The 19,848-nt window shown below is 46.5% G+C and overlaps 2 protein-coding genes across 3 annotated transcripts; both read right to left on the minus strand.

Annotated features, from left to right (window-relative positions):
- Positions 1-498: 498 nt before the first annotated feature.
- On the minus strand, positions 499-10,019 carry RUVBL2 (RuvB like AAA ATPase 2). 2 transcript variants are annotated; one of them, XM_030197923.1, is made up of 15 exons: positions 9,833-10,019; positions 8,353-8,401; positions 7,186-7,241; positions 6,831-6,972; positions 6,586-6,715; positions 4,268-4,334; positions 4,058-4,164; positions 3,728-3,821; positions 3,145-3,268; positions 2,970-3,064; positions 2,659-2,777; positions 1,970-2,089; positions 1,302-1,431; positions 782-896; positions 499-638 (listed from the first exon to the last, which is right to left on the minus strand). In XM_030197923.1, the coding sequence occupies exons 1-15, from the start codon at positions 9,851-9,853 to the stop codon at positions 613-615; spliced, it is 1,395 nt and encodes a 464-aa protein (XP_030053783.1). In that variant the 5' UTR covers positions 9,854-10,019; the 3' UTR covers positions 499-612. The 2 variants fall into 2 exon arrangements, with proteins under 2 accessions (XP_030053783.1, XP_030053784.1); XM_030197924.1 differs by having other exon boundaries at positions 9,839-10,018.
- Positions 10,020-16,205: 6,186 nt separating this feature from the next.
- LOC115466590 lies at positions 16,206-19,733 on the minus strand. The gene is made up of 5 exons (XM_030197930.1): positions 19,558-19,733; positions 19,023-19,223; positions 18,423-18,584; positions 17,635-17,762; positions 16,206-17,300 (listed from the first exon to the last, which is right to left on the minus strand). The coding sequence occupies exons 1-5, from the start codon at positions 19,654-19,656 to the stop codon at positions 16,892-16,894; spliced, it is 999 nt and encodes a 332-aa protein (XP_030053790.1). The 5' UTR covers positions 19,657-19,733; the 3' UTR covers positions 16,206-16,891.
- Positions 19,734-19,848: the final 115 nt, after the last annotated feature.

Raw genomic sequence — 19,848 nt, forward strand, 5'->3', positions numbered from 1 at the left:
TCTCTGTGTACGCTTATCCCGTTCTTCATAGGTTACTTTGCAAGTCATTCACCATTGCCCAAATAAGAAATGATATAGAAATAATCAAGAAGTTTCTGTAGCTGGAGTAGTTAAGTACACTAGATGGGACAATTGGTCTTTTCTGCTGTCACCCTAACTCTGTAGGCAGTGACCACCTGATTAAATCAGCCTGTCACCTCCCCCTCTAGTTTAGATTCTTGCCGTTTGCTCCAGTCTGTCCACTAACATTCCTGGTCCCTCTTCAATCTTGTATCCTTCCACAAAGGTTTTGGAGATCTCTCTCTTTACACCAGCTTGTCAGTCAAGTACTGAAAATTCTGGAGAGAGAGACACTGCCTCTCCCAGACAGGTAATCCTTCCGAGAATGCCACTGCCCGTCCCTGCACTGAAGGTGGTAGTGAAACCTGCCAGGATTTCAGGAAATGCCCAGAGAACCAAACATTGACATAAAACTCCTCACATGGTTGTTTTCTTTTCCACAATATTTATTTTACAAAAAACATAAACAGGATTCTTTTAAAGGTAAAAAGCTTTGAGACAGTTAACAGAAAGTGGTAGGAAAACTGTGCCCAGGCGGGACTAATAGCATCATCAAGACGTATCCATGGTTTCTGCCTCTGCAAAACATAAAAGGTGGGGAGTGATGTTACAGAAGAACTGGGAAAAGGTCTGGATGCAATCAAGCTTTGTAGAGAACTGAACTCGGAGCCAGGAGAAACCTCATGGAAGGACCCCAGTATCAGCACACCCCATCACTCACTCAGTTCATTGAACATGAAGGCGTCCTGGTACTCTTTCATAAACTTTGTGGAGCGGGACTCATCCAGGAAGAGAGAATACACCCGTTTGATGTCATCTACTTGCACTTCTGTGCCCTGTAAAGACCAGACATAGCAACAAGTTACACATGCCTCCTCTGGAAAAAAAAAAAAAGGAATCAATATAAGATCAGGCAGTATGAAACAGCCATCCTTAGCCTGCTATGGTGGGGAAAGGTTAGGAAGATGAGAACCTGAGGAAACACTTCAGCTTTCACTGGGGACATGGACATACTTGCTCTCCATAATTCCCTGGACCCTATCACCGTTTTTTGATGCACCCTCCCCCCCCCCCCCCCCCCCCCCCGCAAGTCTACCAGCTTCCCTCCCTCTCCGACTCAAGCACAGCATGAGATCTGTCTTTTAACTGCTGCTCCATGAGGCGATTGTCGCTATACAGGAACAGCCTTTCTGCATTGGTCCAGTAAACAAGCAAGGACACCTCCTTCCTGTTCCCTTTACCTTTCTCTTCCGGCACACCAAGTTAGCAGCTGTGATGAGCTGAATTGAGTATCGCAGTGAAGTCTCCAAACCGATTCTGGTTAACACAGTATAAGCATCCTCGCTCATTTCCACATCCTCCTCTTCACACCTTCAGCAATAACAAGAAAGGGTTTATGTGGGAAGGAGGGGCTTACCTGGCCTTCTTGGTGTATATGGAGAAATAATCTAGATCTTACCTGCTAATTTTTTTTTCCTTTAATCCCACCAGACCAGTCCAGAACCTGTCTGGTGAGGATACTAAGGAAGTGTATGTATTTCAATTTTTAATAACATTTAAAACCTGCACCACTGATAGCTCTTACCATAAACAGTAAGTGATGCACCTCAGGACTCTTATAATACATACTAAAAATAAATTGATTCCATCAGATATTGCTACATCATCAAGTCATAGACTGCCCTGATTTATAACGTCAAACTAGGAGTGCCAACATTCAATCATCCCTGCCACCAATAGGTGCGAGCCATTGTCTCATCTAAAATTATGGAGGGATTGTGTAGCTGGTAAGAACCCTAAGATTGAAATGAGTGTGTTGGTTTATATACATGCAGGATTGTATTAAGATACAGAGGAAAATGCCCATGCAAAGCCCAATGATGCAAGCAGTGCAACGCAAGAGTCTCACCTGATCTTCAGGATCTGTTTGGTCTCTTTCTCATTGTAAGGGGTGGTAGAAATGATCAGTAATCGGTCCAAGAGGTCGATAGGAATCCCATGGGGACTCTGATAATTAGTACCACGAATTCTGGAATTATAGAGATGTGCGATAAAATGCTAAACCCAATGAGACTCCCTCTACACAGAGAGAGTGAGGAAGCTAAACCCCCCCCCCCCCCCCAAAAAAAAAAACAAAAAAAACAAACCAGATACATGCCCATCCCGCTCACAAAGACACACATTATACTAGAAGAGGAAGCTAAACCCTCACCAGACACACAAACCTTGTCTTCACACAGCAACACCCTACTAAGCAGTTAGCTTTGTAGGGTTTAAAAAAAAGGTTTGATAATTTCCTAAAAGAAAAGTCCATAAACCATTATTTTTAAGACTGGCTTGGGGAAAATCCATTGCTTATTTCTAAGATGTTTTACTCTTCTGGGATCTTGCCAGGTACTTGTGACCTGGATTGGCCACTGTTGGCAACAGGATACTGGGCTTGATAGGCCTTTGGTCTCTGTTCTTATGTTTTAGGAATAATAGCCTCATGACACACAAACTTACACTAAGAGTAATCCACAGATATAGGCTTGGAATAAGCTAGGTGTTGCCCTTGTGGGATTAATGCCCATCACTCCAGTCCCTCTTTCTGCTCACCTAGTGATTCCTCGGTTGGTCGCCATGATGAGGACAGGGGCCATGTCACTCTCCAGAGCGCGGTTCAGGAAGGAGAAGCATTCGATGTCCAACATGTGCACTTCATCGATAAACAATACCTGCACAGAGAGGAATAAAAGAACCTCGGCTGAGGGAACCTGTCCTTCATTATCTTTCATCGCATATGTCTGCCCAAACTGAACCCTACACAAACAGCAATCCAGTCTGAACACTGTTACCACAGTGGGGACAAACTCTCTCCATTCTCAACCTGCAAGCAATCTTCACAATCCCGTTCCTTTTCTCCTTACCCCAGGGATAATCTCCGCCTTCCCTTCCTCTCTCCACTCTGCCACCTTTGCATTAATCTGCTCACGAACCTCTGATTTAATTTCTCCAGTATCACCTACAGCAGGCAGATAAGTAAAGAGAATCAGTGTGCTGGCCATAGTGTTTTCCTCCTCCCCTCTTTCCTCTCCCAGTTACCTGAGAAGAGTGCCAGGAAGCCCTGTGTCCGGCTGTTGATGACATCAATCTCATGCAGTGACACAGTATGTACCACCTCCTTCCGTTTCTGCAGCTCCCCATCGGGACACTGCACGAATTTAGTCTGAAAACAGGCAGAGAAGGATAAATACCATCACACTTGAGAAGTCCTTTTATATTACCTTCCCACTCCACCTACATCCCACACATACCACAGTGCCAACAGCCTCATATAACAGCACATTTTACCCATCCCTGAAATACACCACCATCATAAATCTCCTCTGCTGCAGCAACCGAGAGGCCCCACAGCCTTAATCCCTCCATCAAACTAGAGAGCCCATAGCATTATTATTTTTTTACATTTTAAATCTTCCCTCACCAATTTCGCTAAACATCAGGTTACCTTGAAATAGTCAAAAGTTTCGAAAGCACAGGTTCAGACATATTTACAGGCATGGGTAACTGATCCTGCTGGCCCGAGTCATTGTATAAGGTTGCAAATCCTGGCTCTTCCCATTATCTGGTCGGTCTGTAGTATCTTAACCCCTTTCCCCTCTACCAGCACATCCCCAGCTCATACCTGAGCACCCATGGCATCATAGTCTCGTGCCCGAGTGAAGGAGCGCCCAAGCTTGGTAATCTTTCCTGTAGCTTTATCAATTGTGATTACATCACTGCAAAAGCAAGAAGCAGAGGTGAGAAATCTTGCTTTTCGGGCTGGGGATGTTAAATTGGGGGTTCAGAGCATGGTGGAAATCACTCGCACCCCTTTGCCGGGCTATGTCCTGCTCACAGCGTGCCTGAAGGGCAACAGGTTGGGGGATGCTAGATATAAAAACACTGCACCTATTCAGACTGACTTTCTCCATTAAATGACCCGTTATCAACCTCCACCACATTTCTCTCTTACCCAGCCTGCACTTTCTCCTTGGTGAGCGACTCGATCATTTTGGTTCCCAAGTCATAAATAGTTTCCATCTCTGTAGTTTTTAACGTCAGCTTTCCCACTTTACAGCCCTGTGAATCATGACAAAGAAGGAGAAGAGCATAGTTTAACACACTAGCTCAGCCGGTAAAAGCACAATCCCTCTCTCCTCCCAGAATGAGAGCAGTCACTTACAGTTCCCGTAGCTGGTCTATCAATCTGAAGCTCAACAACTTCTCCTTCAATGATCTCAGTCTCCTCTCTGGAAAACAAGAAAAATGCAAAGAACTGAATTCCTGAACCAGTACCTGGTGACTGGGGTTTTGCCCTGCAGTCCTGAACCAACCCATAAACCCTGTCCTGTACCAGTGCTTACGCTGAACAGAGGAAGTATACCCTCATAGTCAATTCCAATCTCTTTATATGTATTTGAAATTGCAGGTGTTGGGGCTTCTTTTGTTTTTTTTTTTAATCTGAAGATGACTGGCCCAATGTACTTGAAAAAGTGAAACCGAACAGAAAGGTGGATATAACACCTAAGTACATATCTATGTAGGACTGTTTAAATTCGTAAGCAATTGTGAGAACAGGGGCTCTTTTTTTCATGCCTAGTGAGTCTGTCCATGAATACAAGTGTTTTTAGTCAGAGAAGTCACACTGAGCCCGCAAAAAGGTGGGAAAATGTGGGATACAAATGCAATAAAATAAATAAATAAATAATTTCCTAACTATTTTGAATTCCTCGTATGAAGTCATCCTTAAGCCCTCCTGTCACAAATTTCGACAAGCTTAGGCCCAAGCCTATTTCGCAACTGGTGAAAAATTCCCTTGATGCTGTCATAAACTCAACGTCCTTTTGGCTGTAATAGTGTGATAGTTGTTTTAGTCCACTTTAAAAGCTAATAAATAAAGACAAACATTAAAAGTAAAGATACTTTTTATGTTGGACTAACAATATATTTTTGACTAGCTTTCAAAGGCCTAAACTTTCCTCAGGTCAGGACAGTATAAGCAAAAGATGACAGTATCGGAATATATAAGTACATCATAAAAGCAGTTTAGTGACTGCTTCAAAGGGAAAGGTGGGGAGAAAGAGAGAGAGAGATGGATGAGATCAGAAGGTGACAAAGCTGAAGAATTTAAATTATAACATAGGCCTCCTCTTGTGCTTTTCTCTTACTCAGTCCCCCCCTCCCATTTTTGCCTTCTTGATTGCTGTAAACTGCTTAAGACACTGTCCTTGATCTGCAATAAGGTGAAATATGATAGAAATTAAAGATCTGATTTTCCTACCATGTTATAAAACCATAAAATTCTACTGCTTTGTCAATCACTCATCCATCTCTCTGGTTTTTTTCCCCTCCTTCTACCCCCTACCTTTCCATGTGAGACTGTCACTGGACTGCTTTTTTTGTAATCAATACATTTTGTATCAAAAAACCAGAATGCAAAGAATCAATACATTTTGTATCAAAAAACCAGAATGCAAATCAATACAAACTCCTCCATAACACTGCAAAGTCACTGGACTGCTTTTATGTTTCACATATATTCTGCTATTGTCATTTTCGCTCATGCTTTGACCTAAGGAAGGTGGTTTACGTCTCTGAAAGCTAGTCAAAAGCTGCATTAAGGTGCTAATTTTTTATTGGAGTAACTTATTTTCCATTTTTTATTTATTAACCTTTCTGACTGTAGACTGATTGGAAAGCACTTACGGTAGAGAAACTCATGTCAAGAAGAATTCCCTCGACAATTTGCTTAGCGGAAAGCCTTTTATTTATGCATTAGGAGCAGGAATTCTTGTATTGATTCACCACCAGAGTCAGCTTTTTATTCACTTAGTGGCTTGGCCTTGCTTAGTCCTTCCTTTTTATCCTTGCTCTAACTGCTGCACTATTTTTAATCTGCTTTCTTAGGCAGCCCGTGGCATGATGCATTTTCTTCTGCTATGACACATTCTTTTCTCTTTTATGTTTATGACTTGTTCTTGGGACTGCATTTTATTACTTTGTATTTTTGGTCTGACAATTTTGTATTGTTTTTTTCATATTGTGCATGTGAATGTATCATGGCTCCCCTTTGCTTTTTAATCTCCTAAAAAGCTTCCAAAATTGTCCTCTGCTGTAATGCTCAGAATGTGACCTGTAACACTCCACGTTTGGATTCAAAGAATGCCACACTGAAAAGACTGAACTACAGAACTGAAGGAACGCTTAATGGGTCTTGGATTCTGTGTTTCTAATGCCAAAGCACAACAGCAAGTGGGTCAAAGATGTCTGCTGGGGTCTCGTAAAAACATCAGGGAATGCTGTCTTCTCTACAGCAAAAAGGAAATAGTTTTGGGACAGAAAATTAAAAATGCACAAACTCCATGTTCCTTACTTTAATCTTTCACAATACAGTTCAATTTGAGGCACAAGAAAAAAGAAGCACCCCTTCCCCATTACTTTGAAGAGCCAAGTCAGCACTGGGCTTGAAGCTCTCTCTCTCAAGCCAGGCACCTCACTCACTTGATCCGGACCCCAATGGAGCGTCGGAAAGCCTGGGTCAAGGCCTCAGTCTTGCTCATTTCCAAGGAAAAGATCTCACTGCCAGCAATGGCAGTGAATGGTGTGTCCAGTCCCAAAGCCTGCGCCATCCCTACAACGGTACAGAAAAAGAGCACGATGCTCGGTTACACAGCGGGGAATCCATCTCTTCCTCCTCTATGTACCGGATTCTTTTGCAGGAAGACAAAAATCTGAAAACAGCATACCCATAGCGATGGCAGTCTTCCCCGTGCCAGGCTGCCCTGCGATCAGCACTGCTCTGCCGGCTATCTTCCCTTCCTTAATCATTTCCAGAATAAGACCTGCGGCCCGGCGGGCAGCCAGCTGCCCCACCATGCCCTGGGATACCTGCAGGGAGAAATGTAGAGAAATCACATACTCAGAATATGACACTGAAGCCATCACGTGAGAGAAATTAAGTAACACGTCGTGGCTGGTGGCACTCACAACATACACATGCAAGGAAGCTTCTCTCTAAAGCACGACATGCGTCAGCAAAGAACTCTGCATCCGTGACACAGCATCCTTACCTTTCAATACAGCAAAATAAGGTTATCATACCTGCCGAGGTTCCAAAGCATCGTCCAGTCCCAGCCCTCGAATGTGTGAATGTGCACCTAGGGGAGCAGAATATGGCGCACTGAATTAGATTTCAAAATCACAAAAAAAGGGGTAGGGGGGGCTGAAAATCCACTGGATCTCCAGCCTCCCTGAACTTGTCGGCTCCGATTGGCCCAGGAGCTCAATTTCATTTGGACTTTACTGGCTTTTTCCCCCGTCTTAGCCTGGGAGAAGAGAGAGACAGATCTCTTTGCTGAGGCTCTGTGGTTAGTTATATTTGATAATCTGTGAGCAGCATTATTTCCTGATCTCCCTAGGTACTTTTTAGAAAGTAAACAAATATTTAGACAGTTTTATAATTGATCCATATTTCAGTTACCTGTTATTGTTTGCTGATTGCACTTTTTCTGTTTCACTGTTCAATTTTTAAGACAATAAACAATTTTCAGCTTGTTGACTCTGCCTGTCTGGACTAATAAAGAATCCTGGTGTTTGTGTTTTGGGTCTGTGAGTGCTTTCTGGGAACTGTGGGACTACTGGGAGTGGGGCCTCCAGTAATCTAGAAATCACTGGGGATAATTTGAGAGCAGGAGACTCACCCAGAGGCGGTTGTGACCCAGTCGGTGGGAGGAGGGTGCTAATGTAGAGCACAAGCAGCAGGTGCAGGCGGACATAAGCTATGTTGGGGGACAGACCCTCTAAGTGACAATGGGGTAACCCCAGGCGGGTGGCTAGGCGTTTCGTGACAGCACTGTTGTCCTTGACTGACAAAAGAATCCTGATAGTCTGTGTTCTTGGTCTGTGGGTGTTTTCTAGGAACTGTAGGACCCCTAGGATTGTGGCCAGAGTGCCCCTAGAAACCAGCTTGCAGGTGGGAGAACTTGTCCAGAGGAAAGTGGGATCCAGCAGTGGGTGGAGAGTATGCAAGTGTAGGGACACATGCACAAGTGCAGGTGGGCCTGAGCAGTGCTGGTCCAGACCCTCCAGGTGGCTACAGGGATAACCCCAGGTGGGTGCGTATTGTCTCCACCTGCTGGTAGATGGTTATAACCCACAAGGCTCTAGACTCTGCTGCTGATGACAAAGAAAGATTACTTTTCAGTCACCTGGGCATTTTTATCCTACCCTCATACCAGCATGCAAGGGGAAGGGGAGTTCTTTACTGACCTATGCGCTCTATCCTCGTGACATCTCGCACTTCGGGCACCTTCGTTGTCTATGGGATAAGAATACAAACGTCACTAGCCATCTGCTGTGGTCTCTTCTCTGTCACCTTCTGTTAGGCACCTTATGTCTCCCACTCCACCTCTTGTTGTCTCTCTCGCTTTCTCTATCATATATCCTATCTTTTTCCTTTTCACACCCACATACCAACCACTCTTCTCTCCCTCGTTCCCTATCACTATCACACATCCCTCTATCTTTCTGCTATCATGCACCCTCTCCCCTCAATCCCGTCAGATTCTTCTCCCTCTGTCCATGTCCCTCTTCTCCTCAATCCCCAGCCTGCATCCTTCATTTTCATTCCCCCCATCCCTATACATCACGCTCTTCCTCACACCACAGGTCTCTTTCTTTCTCTCCCATCACATGCAAGTCTCTCATGCTCACCCCCTTCACTCCGTCATAGCCCCCTTTCTGCTCGTCACCCCATTTCCTGTTATGCTCTCCTTCATGTGCTCTTGTTACCCTCCATTTTCGCTCTCGTGCCCAACGAAAGCAATGGAAGTAAAACCCGGCTGGCTCAATCCGTCCTCCTTTTTCTGGAGCCATATGGTAACCCTAGTCACCCACACTCCCCTTTTCTCTCCAGTTTTCACAGCCTCACATTTTTTTTTACCAATACTCAGATGCTTGGTCACCATGTGCCCCCATTTTTCTCCCCATCACACACCCCCACCTCCCTCTCCCTCATCAAGTTTCCCTCCCCCCCCATCTGTCAAATGTCCTTCCTGGTTCTCTTTCCTCCATCGCACCCCCCTCTCTTGCTGTTGCGCACCCTTTCTCTCAATGTTTCTGTCGCCTTGTTACGCGCCCCTCCTCCTGTTTCTCTCTCCTCATCACATGCCCCCTCCTGTTGTTTGTCTCTCCCCGTCGCATGCCCCTATCCTCCCTGTTTCTCTCTTCCCCTGCCACGCGCCCCCTCCCCTCTATTTCTTTCTTCCCCCGTCACGCACCCCCTCCTCGACTGTTTCTCTCTTCCCCGGTCACGCCCCCTCACAGGCTGCTTCTCTCTCCCCCATCATGCTCTCCCTCCTCTCTGTTTCTCTGTCCCTGTCGTGCGCCCCCTCCTCTGTTTCTCGCTCCCCGCTCTCTTTTTCTACCTGTCACGCACCCCCTCCCCTTTCCCCCGTCATGCATCCTCTCCTCAGTCACAAGCCCCCTAATCTCTGTTCCTCTCTTGCCGTCATGCGTCCCCTCCTCTGTTTCTCTACGCTCTCTGCTCTTTTTCTCTCTACCTGTCACGGGCCCTCTCCCCTTTCCCCCGTCACGCGCAGCCTGTTCTGTTTATTTTTCTCTCTCCCTCGTCACCTCCCTCCCTGTCTTTAATGCTCTCGCGCCCCGTCTGTTTCTGTTTCCTCCCGTCACGCGCCACTTCTTCTAGATGTTTTTTTTCTTCGCGCCCCGTCCTCTTTCTTTTCCTCACGTTTACCGTTGTTGTTGCCATGTTGCTCCCTTGTGCGTCTCTCGCTCAACTTGATTCTGTCGCGCCGGAAGCTGTAGAAGCCCCGAAGAGGCGGGGAAGAGCCTGGGACTGCTGTAACCATGGAAACACCCCAACCGCCAGGTGACGACCGAAGAGGGATGGTAGTGGGACACCGCTGGCAAACCGGTACCGGCATCACCGAGGTCCGCGTCTCAGAGAGAGAGAGAGTGTGGAGATGAGAAAGGGACTGCAAATCCCAGCATTCAGTAGGGGGGGGGTTCTGCTCTAAGTTACTACTGCCGCCGCAGCTGATGGGGAAGCGAGTGCAAGACCCAGCATGCTTTGTGTTACTGCTGTTAACTGAGGGTGAAGGGACTGCAAGTCCCAGCAAGCTTTGCGCTACTGCCGTTAGACCCAGCATGCTTTGCATTACTGCTGTTAGTAGGGAGGAAGGGATTGCAAATCCCAGCATGCTGTGCGCTACCGCTGTTAGCTGAGGGGGACGGGACTGCAATACCCAGCATGCTTTGTGTTACTGCTGTTTGCTGAGAGGGAAGGGACTGCAATACCCAGCATGCTTTGCTCTAGTGCTGTTAGCTGACAGGGGTGCTGGTTCCTGTTTCTTTGGGTGCAGCATGATTTGTGAATGATTGACTGAGGTTTGCAAAGCTCAGCTGCCAAGTTACCTGTTCCTGGGTGGGGGGAGGAGGAGGCTTCTTGGCAGGTCCTGGGTTTAAACTTACATTCCAATGCAGTGTAGTATTTGTAATCCATAACTCAGTGCTTCAGGACCCATAATGCACTAGGATGAAATTGTCAGAAATCAAGGACTGGCCAATAAGTCTCCCTCCTGGACTGGGTAACTTGGCTGCTCTGGGTTTGGGTTCATGGGGAATGTGTGGGTTAAGGCCGGTTGTTTACAGTATAGCACTAAATCTCACTTTGAAGATTAGCTTCCAAAAAGCTTGTACTGAGCTTATGCACTTGCAGAGATGCCAAGGGTGGCCCATCCCAAAATCTGGAGATTGAAAGCCAGTGAGTGACGTTTTTCTCACATGCACTCAGGCCGAAGCACATTCCAAAAACCGACAGAAAATAAAATTATTTTTTCTACCTTTCTCATCTGGTCATTATGTTTCTAATGATGTTAGTCCCAGTCTCTGGCTTTTGTTTTTATCTGTCTTCACTTAACTATCTTGCTAGTCTCCTTGTCCATTTGGCACTTCTTTTCGCTCTATGTCCACCATCCATCTTTCTGTGTTTCTATCTATCCTACCCAGCTTCAACCCTGTGTCCTTGCCTCTATCTTCCCGCTAGGTTGAGCATCTTGCATGTCTGTGACCTATTCTTGCCCAATCCAACAAAGCTCTTCTGTGTCCCTATGTTCTCCCCACCTCACATGTCAGCATCTCTCCCTCTGTCTTCCCTCTCCCAAGCCAGCATCTCTCCCTCTCTCTTTTTCTTCCCTCCACCCCCACCATCTTAGCATCTTAGCGCTGCGTACACCTTGTAGCGCTATAGAAATGCTAAATAATAGTAGTAGTAGTAGTAGTTTTCCCTTCTCCTCTCCCAACTTTCTCCATTTTCTTCCATCCACATGCAGCATTTCCTCCCTCCCTTCCCTCTTATCCAAGTGCAGCATTTCCCCCTCTCCCTTCCCTTTCATCCACATGCAACTTTCCCACTTCTTCCATTCAAGTGCAGCATTCCCACTCCCTTCCTCCTGCGTGCCTGGCATCTTCTCTACCCTCTCCTTTCTGCCTGCCCCTTTCCCCCCTCACCCCCGTGCAGGCCCTACAAACTTGCAGGTTCGCTGGCACTGTATCAAGCTCTCTCCTGCTGCTCTGAGGCTTCTTTCCTTCTGTCATGTCCTGCCTATGCGGCAACAGGAAGTTGCGACAGAGGAAAGGACGTTGGGGCTGGCCAGAGAGGGCCTTATGTAAGAGTGCCAGCAAACAGGCAAGTTTGTAGGGCCCGCACGGTGGGGGGAGGAGGTGGGACAGACAAAAGGGAAGGTGAGAAGCCAGACCTGCCGGAGGGAATGGGGAAGAGGAAAGTGAGGTGAGGCAATACCAGACTTGTGTGGGAGATCGCCAGGCAGTAGGGAGCAAGCCAATGCTGGACTTAGGAAGCAATTCTATAAAGGGCATTGAAACTTAGGCGCTAAAAATCAGAGTGCCGAGTTACTAGCCTAAGTCAACAATTGCACACCCACATATTCCATTTCAATAGCAGATGTAAATGCGCAGCATAAATGTGGCATCCTGCACACAACTTATAGTATTCTGTACATTGCTTGTGTTGCTTGGTGATTAGCCTATTCACGGCCAGTTCAAGGCATGGGTCAGCTGAGGCACTGGCTCAGTGCACCAAGCCTCAAGGGTGCTGAAAGCTTGCCCAATCTGCTACCCTGCATTCTCTGGCTAGCTAGTAGCAGTGTGTCCTGGATCCACAACCTTTTAAAGGCTGTTTTCCCCTCCTGAGCACCAGCAGCGTTTCACCTAACGCTATCCACACCAGCCTGTGCAGAAATAGGGAGGGAAGATGCCAGGGGCTGGTGCAGGTAGCATTAGGTGAAACACTGGTGGTGCTCAGGAGAGGAAAAAACGCCTTTAAAGGTAGATGGAGGGAGAGTAGTCTGGTTAGCTCAGCCTGTGCCCATTGCCCACCCACTGCCCCCTTGCAGTTAGGCGCTATGCTAGAACTTGGCCCCTAAGTGTTCTAGCACATAAGTAGATTTGGGTGTGTACCTACCATTTCACCCCTGTTTAGGTGCGTTGTATAGAATGAGGGGCTTAGAGTGGAAGAGTAGCTTAATGGTTAGAGCTGTAGGCTGAAAACTAGGGAAGCCAGGTTTGTTTTATAAATTATTAAAGTTTATTTATTTACCTCCTTTTTTGAACAAATTCATCCAAGGTGGTGTATAGCGGAAACCAGCAGTAATACAATATGTATGCAACAGTATGCATCATAGCATGGTAAAACATGTGATAGAAGTTCAAGACCCACTGCTACTTCTGCTGCTTGAGCTAAATCCTCAAAGTCCCTCCACTACCACCAAAAGTGCCTATGTGCTTTATATCTGTTATGTCTATGCGGATAGAAGGAAAAACAGCTGTTTTATTTTCTGGATCTCAGCTCACTCCCAAGAAATGTGGTTTACTGGTTAGTGCAGTGGGCTGAGAACCAGGGAAGCCAGAGTTCAAATACCCCTGAGGCTCCTTTTAACATTAGACAGGTCAATTATTAAGCTACTATGCATGGATGTAACTCACCTTTGGCTACCACTGAAAAGGCATGAGTTAGCTCGAAATATAGGCACGTCTTTTTACAAACGTTGTGTTATGGAGTCTCTTGTGTACTTTTTCAAGGACTGAACATGGGAATCACAGGTGGGTCAGTGTCTTGGTGTGTTTCATTTGTTGATGGGGAAACCCATATACCACAACAACATTTTTCCCTCAAAATGATCCGGAAGGTGCATGGAAAAAGGGCGAGGGGAGGTGTGAACTGGAGTTTCAGGATTACTGGATTTTAAGCTCAAGCTCTACCCGTTAGATCCAGGAGCTTCTCCGGTTCAGCTCTACTGTATTCTGGTTTGATTTCACATTTACCAGGAAAGAGGAACATGCGGATGTTTTCCACAGTGGGTTGCATGATCAGAAATCCGTATGTGTGCAAGTCACGTGAATTATTTTAGCCTACTGTAGCATGATTAATACTCATCATAATCTATGAATTCCATCTGAAATTGACTTCATATCCACCAAATAATTCTGCAGTGCTTCCAAATCAGGGGTCCTTTCACTAAGTTGCACTAAAGATTAGAGTGCGTTAAATGAGGACACCCATTACATTCCTATGGGTGTCTTATCATTTAGCGTTAGCGTGCCTTAGTAAAAGGATCCCCAATGGGCATTTTCGAAAGAGAAGGGTGCCCATCTTTCGACACAAATTGGGAGATGGGCATCCTTCTCTCAGGGTCACCCAAATTGGCATAATTGAAAGCCGATTTTGAGCGTCCTCAGCTGCAGTCCGTCGCGGGGACGACCAGAGTTCACAGGGGCGTGTTGGAAGCGTAGTGAAGATAGGACTGGGGTGTGCTTAAAAGATGGGCGTCCTCGGCTGATAATGGAAAAAAGAAGGGCGTCCCTGACGAGCATTTGGTCGACTTTACTTGGTCCATTTTTTTTCACGATCAAGCCTCAAAAAGGTGCCCAAACTGACCAGATAACCACCGGAGGGAATCAGGGATGACCTCCCCTCCCTTACTCCCCCAGTGGTCACCAACCCCCTCCCACCCTAAAAAAAAATTAAATTTTTTTTTTGTCAGCCTCAAATGTCATATCCAGTTCCCTGACAGCAGTATGCAGGTCCCTGGAGCAGTTTTAGTGGGTGCAGTGCACTTCAGGCAGGCGGACCCAGACCCATCCCCCCCTACCTGTTACACTTGTGCTGGTAAATTTGAGCCCTTCAAAACCCACCTGAAACCCACTGTACCCACATGTAGGTGCCCCCCTTCACCACTTAGGTCTATGGTAGTGGTGTACAGTTGTGGGGAGTGGGTTTTGGGGGGCTCAGCACCCAAGGTAAGGGAGCTATGCACCTGGGAGTAATTTGTGAAGTCCACTGCAGTGCCCCCTAGGGTGCCCGGTTGGTGTCTTGGCATGTGAGGGGGACCAGTGCACTACGAATGCTGGCTCCTTCCACGACCAAATGCCTTGGATTTGGTCATTTTTGAGATGGGCATCCTCGGTTTCCATTATGACCGAAAACCAGGGATGACCATCTCAACATTTAGGTCGACCATCTCTAAGGTCGACCTAAATGTTGAGATTTGGGCATCCCCGACCGTATTATCGAAACGAAAGATGGACACCCATCTTGTTTCGATAATAGTGGTTTCCACGCCCCTTCGCTGGGACGTCCTTACAGATGGGCACCCTTAGAGATGGTCGTCCCCGTTCGATTATGCCCCTCTACAAATCTCAAGTAGGCCACATCTTTATGGTCAGATGGGGTCAAATGTTGGACACCCCTGTCGTAGAAGAAGATAATAAGAAAAGAAGTTTTCATTTACAGTGTTTCTGAACATAATTGTTCTTTTAAAGCACTTGATTAAAGGTGGGTTTTAATTTGCAAGAAGGAAAAAAAACTTCAAAAATGTTATGCATCATTGCTGGACCAGTCACAAACAGAAGGAAGAAACCTCCACGGATGGGATGCATGCACCAGGCGAAAATCTGTAGAGGGAAAAAGGAAAACCTCTGGCAGATGGTGTCCAAAAGACTTCTTTATTTCAGTATATTTCAAGAGCAATAAAGGAGACCCACCATGACTCGTGTTTTGGTCAAGGAATTTGTCATATCATACATATTCCCAGAAAGATCATTGGAAAAAGTCTCATATTGATAATACAAAACCAGGTATAAAAATGTAAAATTTTGAAAAACACAAATATTCTTATATTTATATGCACTAGCTGTTAAGCTCGTAAAAACGGGCGAGATTTCCAGCTACCCTCCTCACAGCCGCTCCCTCCCCCCTCTGTGCGGGGCCCCCTGCACTGACCTGACAGCGCCTCTCACCTCCGTGTGAAAGCGCTGCAGGCAGCAGCAGATTGCTCTGCTGCTGCCTGCAGCGCTTCCACACGGAGGTGAGAGGCGCTGTCAGGTCAGTGCAGGGGGCCCGAGCGGAGGAGGGCGGGAGCGGCGGCGGGGTTGGGGGGGGGCGTAGGTAGAGGTTGGTGCACGCAATGTTCGTTTCCAGGCGGCAGCGTCCGACGGTGACTCCGACTCAGTTTCCCTCTCTGTTCCGCCCTCTGACGTCATCACGTCTTGACGCGAGGGCGGGACAGAGAGGGAAGTCTCTACTGCGCATTTGCAGGTGAGTCGGTCACTTGCCGTTTATATGTTTGATTCTTTTAGAAACACAAAAAGGTCACATGAAAATAATAAGATATCTAACAACTTCTTTTTAAAAAACATAGATTTAACAATGACTGATTTATTTATATGTTTTAGATTTTTATTTGGTTGCATTTTCTGTATTTTTTAGACCCCTGATGCAGGCCAGTAGGGCCGAAACACGAGTCATGTCGGGTCTCCTTTACTGCTCTTGAAGTATGCTGAAATAAAGAAGTCTTTTGGACACCATCTGCCAGAGGCTTTCCTTTTTTTCCTCTACTGTTTTTGCTTAATGCATCATTGCTGGTTCATTTTGCCCAACAAAAAAATACTTTGCTGACCGTTTCTGAGTGTATAACTTATTTCCTTGCATTTTATTACATTTATTGACAAGTTAATTACAGGTAGCCATACCAGGTCAGTACAGCCATGGTTTCAATCAGCTAAACACTGATTCAGCTTATAAACAGATTGTGTGCCGGGGTGGGGGAGCTCAACTGGATCTCACTTTGAACATGGGTAGCAGAAATTCCCTTTATATGATGGGAAAAAAGAGGTTCTAGCCATATTGTGAGTGTAGAGTGATTGTAGTTACTTTCTTTACTTATCCATTGACTTACCATATGAAATCTGAAACTTTTGGATATGAATCATTTTCTGATATGGGCCCAGAATGGTGGGTGGAGGGTACTTACAGCATATAAAACCCCCTTTGACAGCAATACAGGGAAACAGAGCTGGAAGCTTTGAGGTTTTAACTAGCCCAGATCAGTCTTTGTAGGCAGAGCCAGCTTCCGTTGTATCTGGAGTCTTGTGGTCCTGATGCTTAGGTAAAAGCAGGAACAGTTCAACCTGACTTTAACCGGGAGAAAGCAACTCATTAGCATGTGGAGGGATAATCTGAGTGAAATGGTTAAGACCTCCACTGACCTGTACACACAGGATATTTACCCTCTTTTCAACACATGCTCATTTAAGACAGTTTGGAGAGCAGGTTCTTTGCTCCTTTATGCAGTGATTAGCTACATGTCTACAGTACGTGCATAGTTCCCTTTTTATTAAGTAACTTTTATGGCACTCTGCCTTGCGCATGCATATGGAAAGGAACTGTTCTATTGGTATGCATCCATCAATCTGCATCTCTGCAGCGGCATCAAACTGTGACCGGGTAATCACTCCCATACGTCTGATACTCCGTCTCATACATTTTTGGTACGGACATGATTTCGGGGAGAGGTCCACTGAGCGGCAGTGTCCAGGGGCACTCCAGTGGGCAGTTGATGTCATGTGATCTTTTGGCATCCAAGGGCTGCTTGAAGGTCTCCTGCACTAGTGTCTTCAGCCCATGATTGGGGACGAAGGCTGCCAGAGGGGGTGCACGCAGCACTTTGGTGGCAGTGGGAAATTGCATAGTGTCACGCATTGGCAGGGGCCGGCGAAGGGTTGGCAAAGATTCTTTGGGGAGCGGGTTCTCCTTTAGCCCATGGCCCCAGGCCTTGGGGTATTCTTCGCCCTGCCAGTAAGTCAGGATGTCCTTCCTGGGATAGCCCTCCAGCTCCTCCCTGAGTATCACCAAAATAAAAAATACTGTTAGAGGATGGAAACGCTAGACATAGGTCCACTGGAGTTTTGCGTGCCTTAACTTAGAACATAAGAATAGCTATACTGGATCTGACCGATGGTCTATCTATCCTAGTATCCTGCTTCCAACAGTGGCCAGTCCAGGTCACTAGTACCTGGCAGAGTCCCAACAAGCAGCAAGATTCCCTGCTGCCCAGTGATAAGTACAGGCTTTCCTCTGTCTGTCTTAATAGCATAGTATGGACTTTTCCTCCAGCAACTTGTCTAAAGCTTTTTTTAAGCCCAAATATGCTAACAGCTGCTACCACAGCTTACTTTGTAAAAGCCCGGAAGTCCTGGGCAGTGGTTGAGGCATAGATGTCATTCCGATTGAGCACACCCTGGTCACAGATGTAGTAGAGAGATCCATTCAAGGCCCTGTTCTCTGTGCTTGGGACCATGTCCTGGTGTGAAAAGTAAGGAAATAGAAAAAAAGTCAACCCTTCATAAGGAGAAAAGAGTGCTCACAGGTTATATGTTCTGCTGAGGTTTCTCCTGCCCAAGACCGCTTATATTGTTCCTATCATGATCATTATTATTGTTCAGCAAAAGGCTTATGCGCCTGGATGGATAGCAATGGTTATTCCACCATTGTGTCCCCAGTGGGATCAGGTATCAGAAGTATCACTCCCAAATATTGTACGTGTTCACAATCCTCGGCTGATAGCTCAACTCTCTGCTTGAATCATAATCCAAAGCAGGCCAAATTCCCATACACTAGTTTATTTGAAGAGAAAGCAGAGCATCTTTATGCTTCTCTTCAAGCTTAAATTGAGGGGCCTCTCTCTACACCTGGCCGAAGCATGCCCTTCCCTCTTTGAACGTGGACTGAGGGGGCCACACCTGGCCGAAGTGTGCCCTTCCCTCTTTAAACGTGGATTGAGGGGGTCTCTCTGCACACCTGGCCGAAGCTTGCCCTTCCCTCTTTATACGTGGATTGAGGGGGCCACACCTGGCCGAAGCGTGCCCTTCCCTTTTTAAATGTGGATTGAGGGGGCCTCTGTCTACACCTGGCCGAAAGCGTACCCTTCCCTCTTTCATAACGGATTTAGGGAGTGACTCACTTGTGATGGCCCTTTGCTGTGATGGTTCTCTAAAATGAAGGGTTGCGGTCCAGCATGGAAGGCGGGCAGGGCGGGCAGAGCATGCTGGCCAGTGAATTGGGCCTTCATCTCACTGCACTGGTTCCCAGGGCTCAGCACTGGCCTCCAGGCTCTAACATTTAACTGTGGAAGAGTAAGCAGTAATAGGTGAAAAAAATCCAGACCTGCAGCAACACAAAACTGATTTGTTTCCATAAATGTCTAGGATACTAAGAGACAACAGAAAACCTGGAGTATTTTCAGTTCTAGACACCCCCTTTCCTTCCAGTGCCAGAAAGTAAACAATGACTTCCTAGAGGAACCAAGGAACGGTGCTGAATCTGACAGACTTCTTTCTTTTTTTTTTTTTTTACAGTATCCAATCATGAATAATAACTCAAAAGAGGAGGTGGTGCCATTGAAAATGAAGCAAAAGTTGGCACAATCGGTGTATAGAACAGCATGCAAGATGAATTGCATGCCAGCATCACAAGGAGCTCTGAATCAAGCACTGCTAGGTCTCTGTTATCCAGATTTATCGAGAGCAGCGAACCAGCCAGTGTTGCGCTGTGCCAGGCTTACCTTTTCCCACAAGTCCTTATTATAGTGGACCTTCCAGTGTGCTGGTGCAATGGGGTAGCTGGGCTGCGAGAGGACCCCGCCTGAATATTTCCTGTTGTGAGCCGTGCCCGTCGTGGTCTCATAGTGATTTATCACCTCATCAAAAGCCAGTATCTCTTCTGATCTCTGTAGCCCTGGTGCCAGTGGTACAGAGAGGGTGGACTAGGGTTGGTAGGAAGGGTAGAAAAAGATGAAGAGTAAGAAGCATTCTGAGTATGTCTCCAGGTCTAGATGTAGGCCTGGGCTGTTCAGCTCCTATTAGCACTGTACGGGGATGGTGTTTTTCTACATCAGGACACAGTGCCCAGACAGCAGTTCACTGGGAACTGGAAACATTCAGGTAAGATGTAGAATCAGCGAGACATCAATGAAACAGTGGCAGTGCAGCTTATGAGATTTGGGCAATTTGATAAACAAGATTCTCAGGGCAGAATCTTGCCACTTCCCAGACTTGGAGTGATACCCCCTACCTGCTAACCTGGTGTTTATCACTCACCTTGATATGTGGAGGAGGGAAGGTAACTGGTGGCCTGTAGTTGAGCCCAATGCCAGAGCTGGTGAAATACCAGTCCTGCCTCCTCCCTGTCCTCACCATCTTAACAACCGGAGGCAAATAACTGGGAAAAGCAAAGAGATTTTGGTGCACCGTGTGCTACTGAGCTGATGCTTGCAGTGGGATCCTCAAACACATGCAGGGAATGTTTGGTTTACATGTTGCCATGGATACAGAAAGCTCCACCCCTGAAGAGGCAGGGTTCACAGCCATGTGTTGGGTTAGAAACTTTAG

This window comes from Microcaecilia unicolor, chromosome 3 (assembly GCF_901765095.1).
Source record: "Microcaecilia unicolor chromosome 3, aMicUni1.1, whole genome shotgun sequence".
Lineage (NCBI taxonomy): Eukaryota > Metazoa > Chordata > Amphibia > Gymnophiona > Siphonopidae > Microcaecilia > Microcaecilia unicolor.

Excerpts from the sequence above, each read along its gene's own strand:
- LOC115466590 (XM_030197930.1), bottom strand. The coding sequence starts at position 19,656 with ATGGTGAGGACAGGGAGGAGGCAGGACTGGTATTTCACCAGCTCTGGC. Across the intron at positions 19,224-19,557 it reads TCCCTCCTCCACATATCAAG|TCCACCCTCTCTGTACCACT; the intron begins GTGAGTGATAAA and ends TACCAACCCTAG. Across the intron at positions 17,763-18,422 it reads ACAGCAAAGGGCCATCACAA|GACATGGTCCCAAGCACAGA; the intron begins GTGAGTCACTCC and ends TTTTCACACCAG.
- RUVBL2 (XM_030197923.1), bottom strand. The coding sequence starts at position 9,853 with ATGGCAACAACAACGGTAAAC. Across the intron at positions 4,335-6,585 it reads TCCATTGGGGTCCGGATCAA|AGAGGAGACTGAGATCATTG; the intron begins GTGAGTGAGGTG and ends CTTGTTTTCCAG. Across the intron at positions 2,778-2,969 it reads AGGCGGAGATTATCCCTGGG|GTATTGTTTATCGATGAAGT; the intron begins GTAAGGAGAAAA and ends CTCTCTGTGCAG.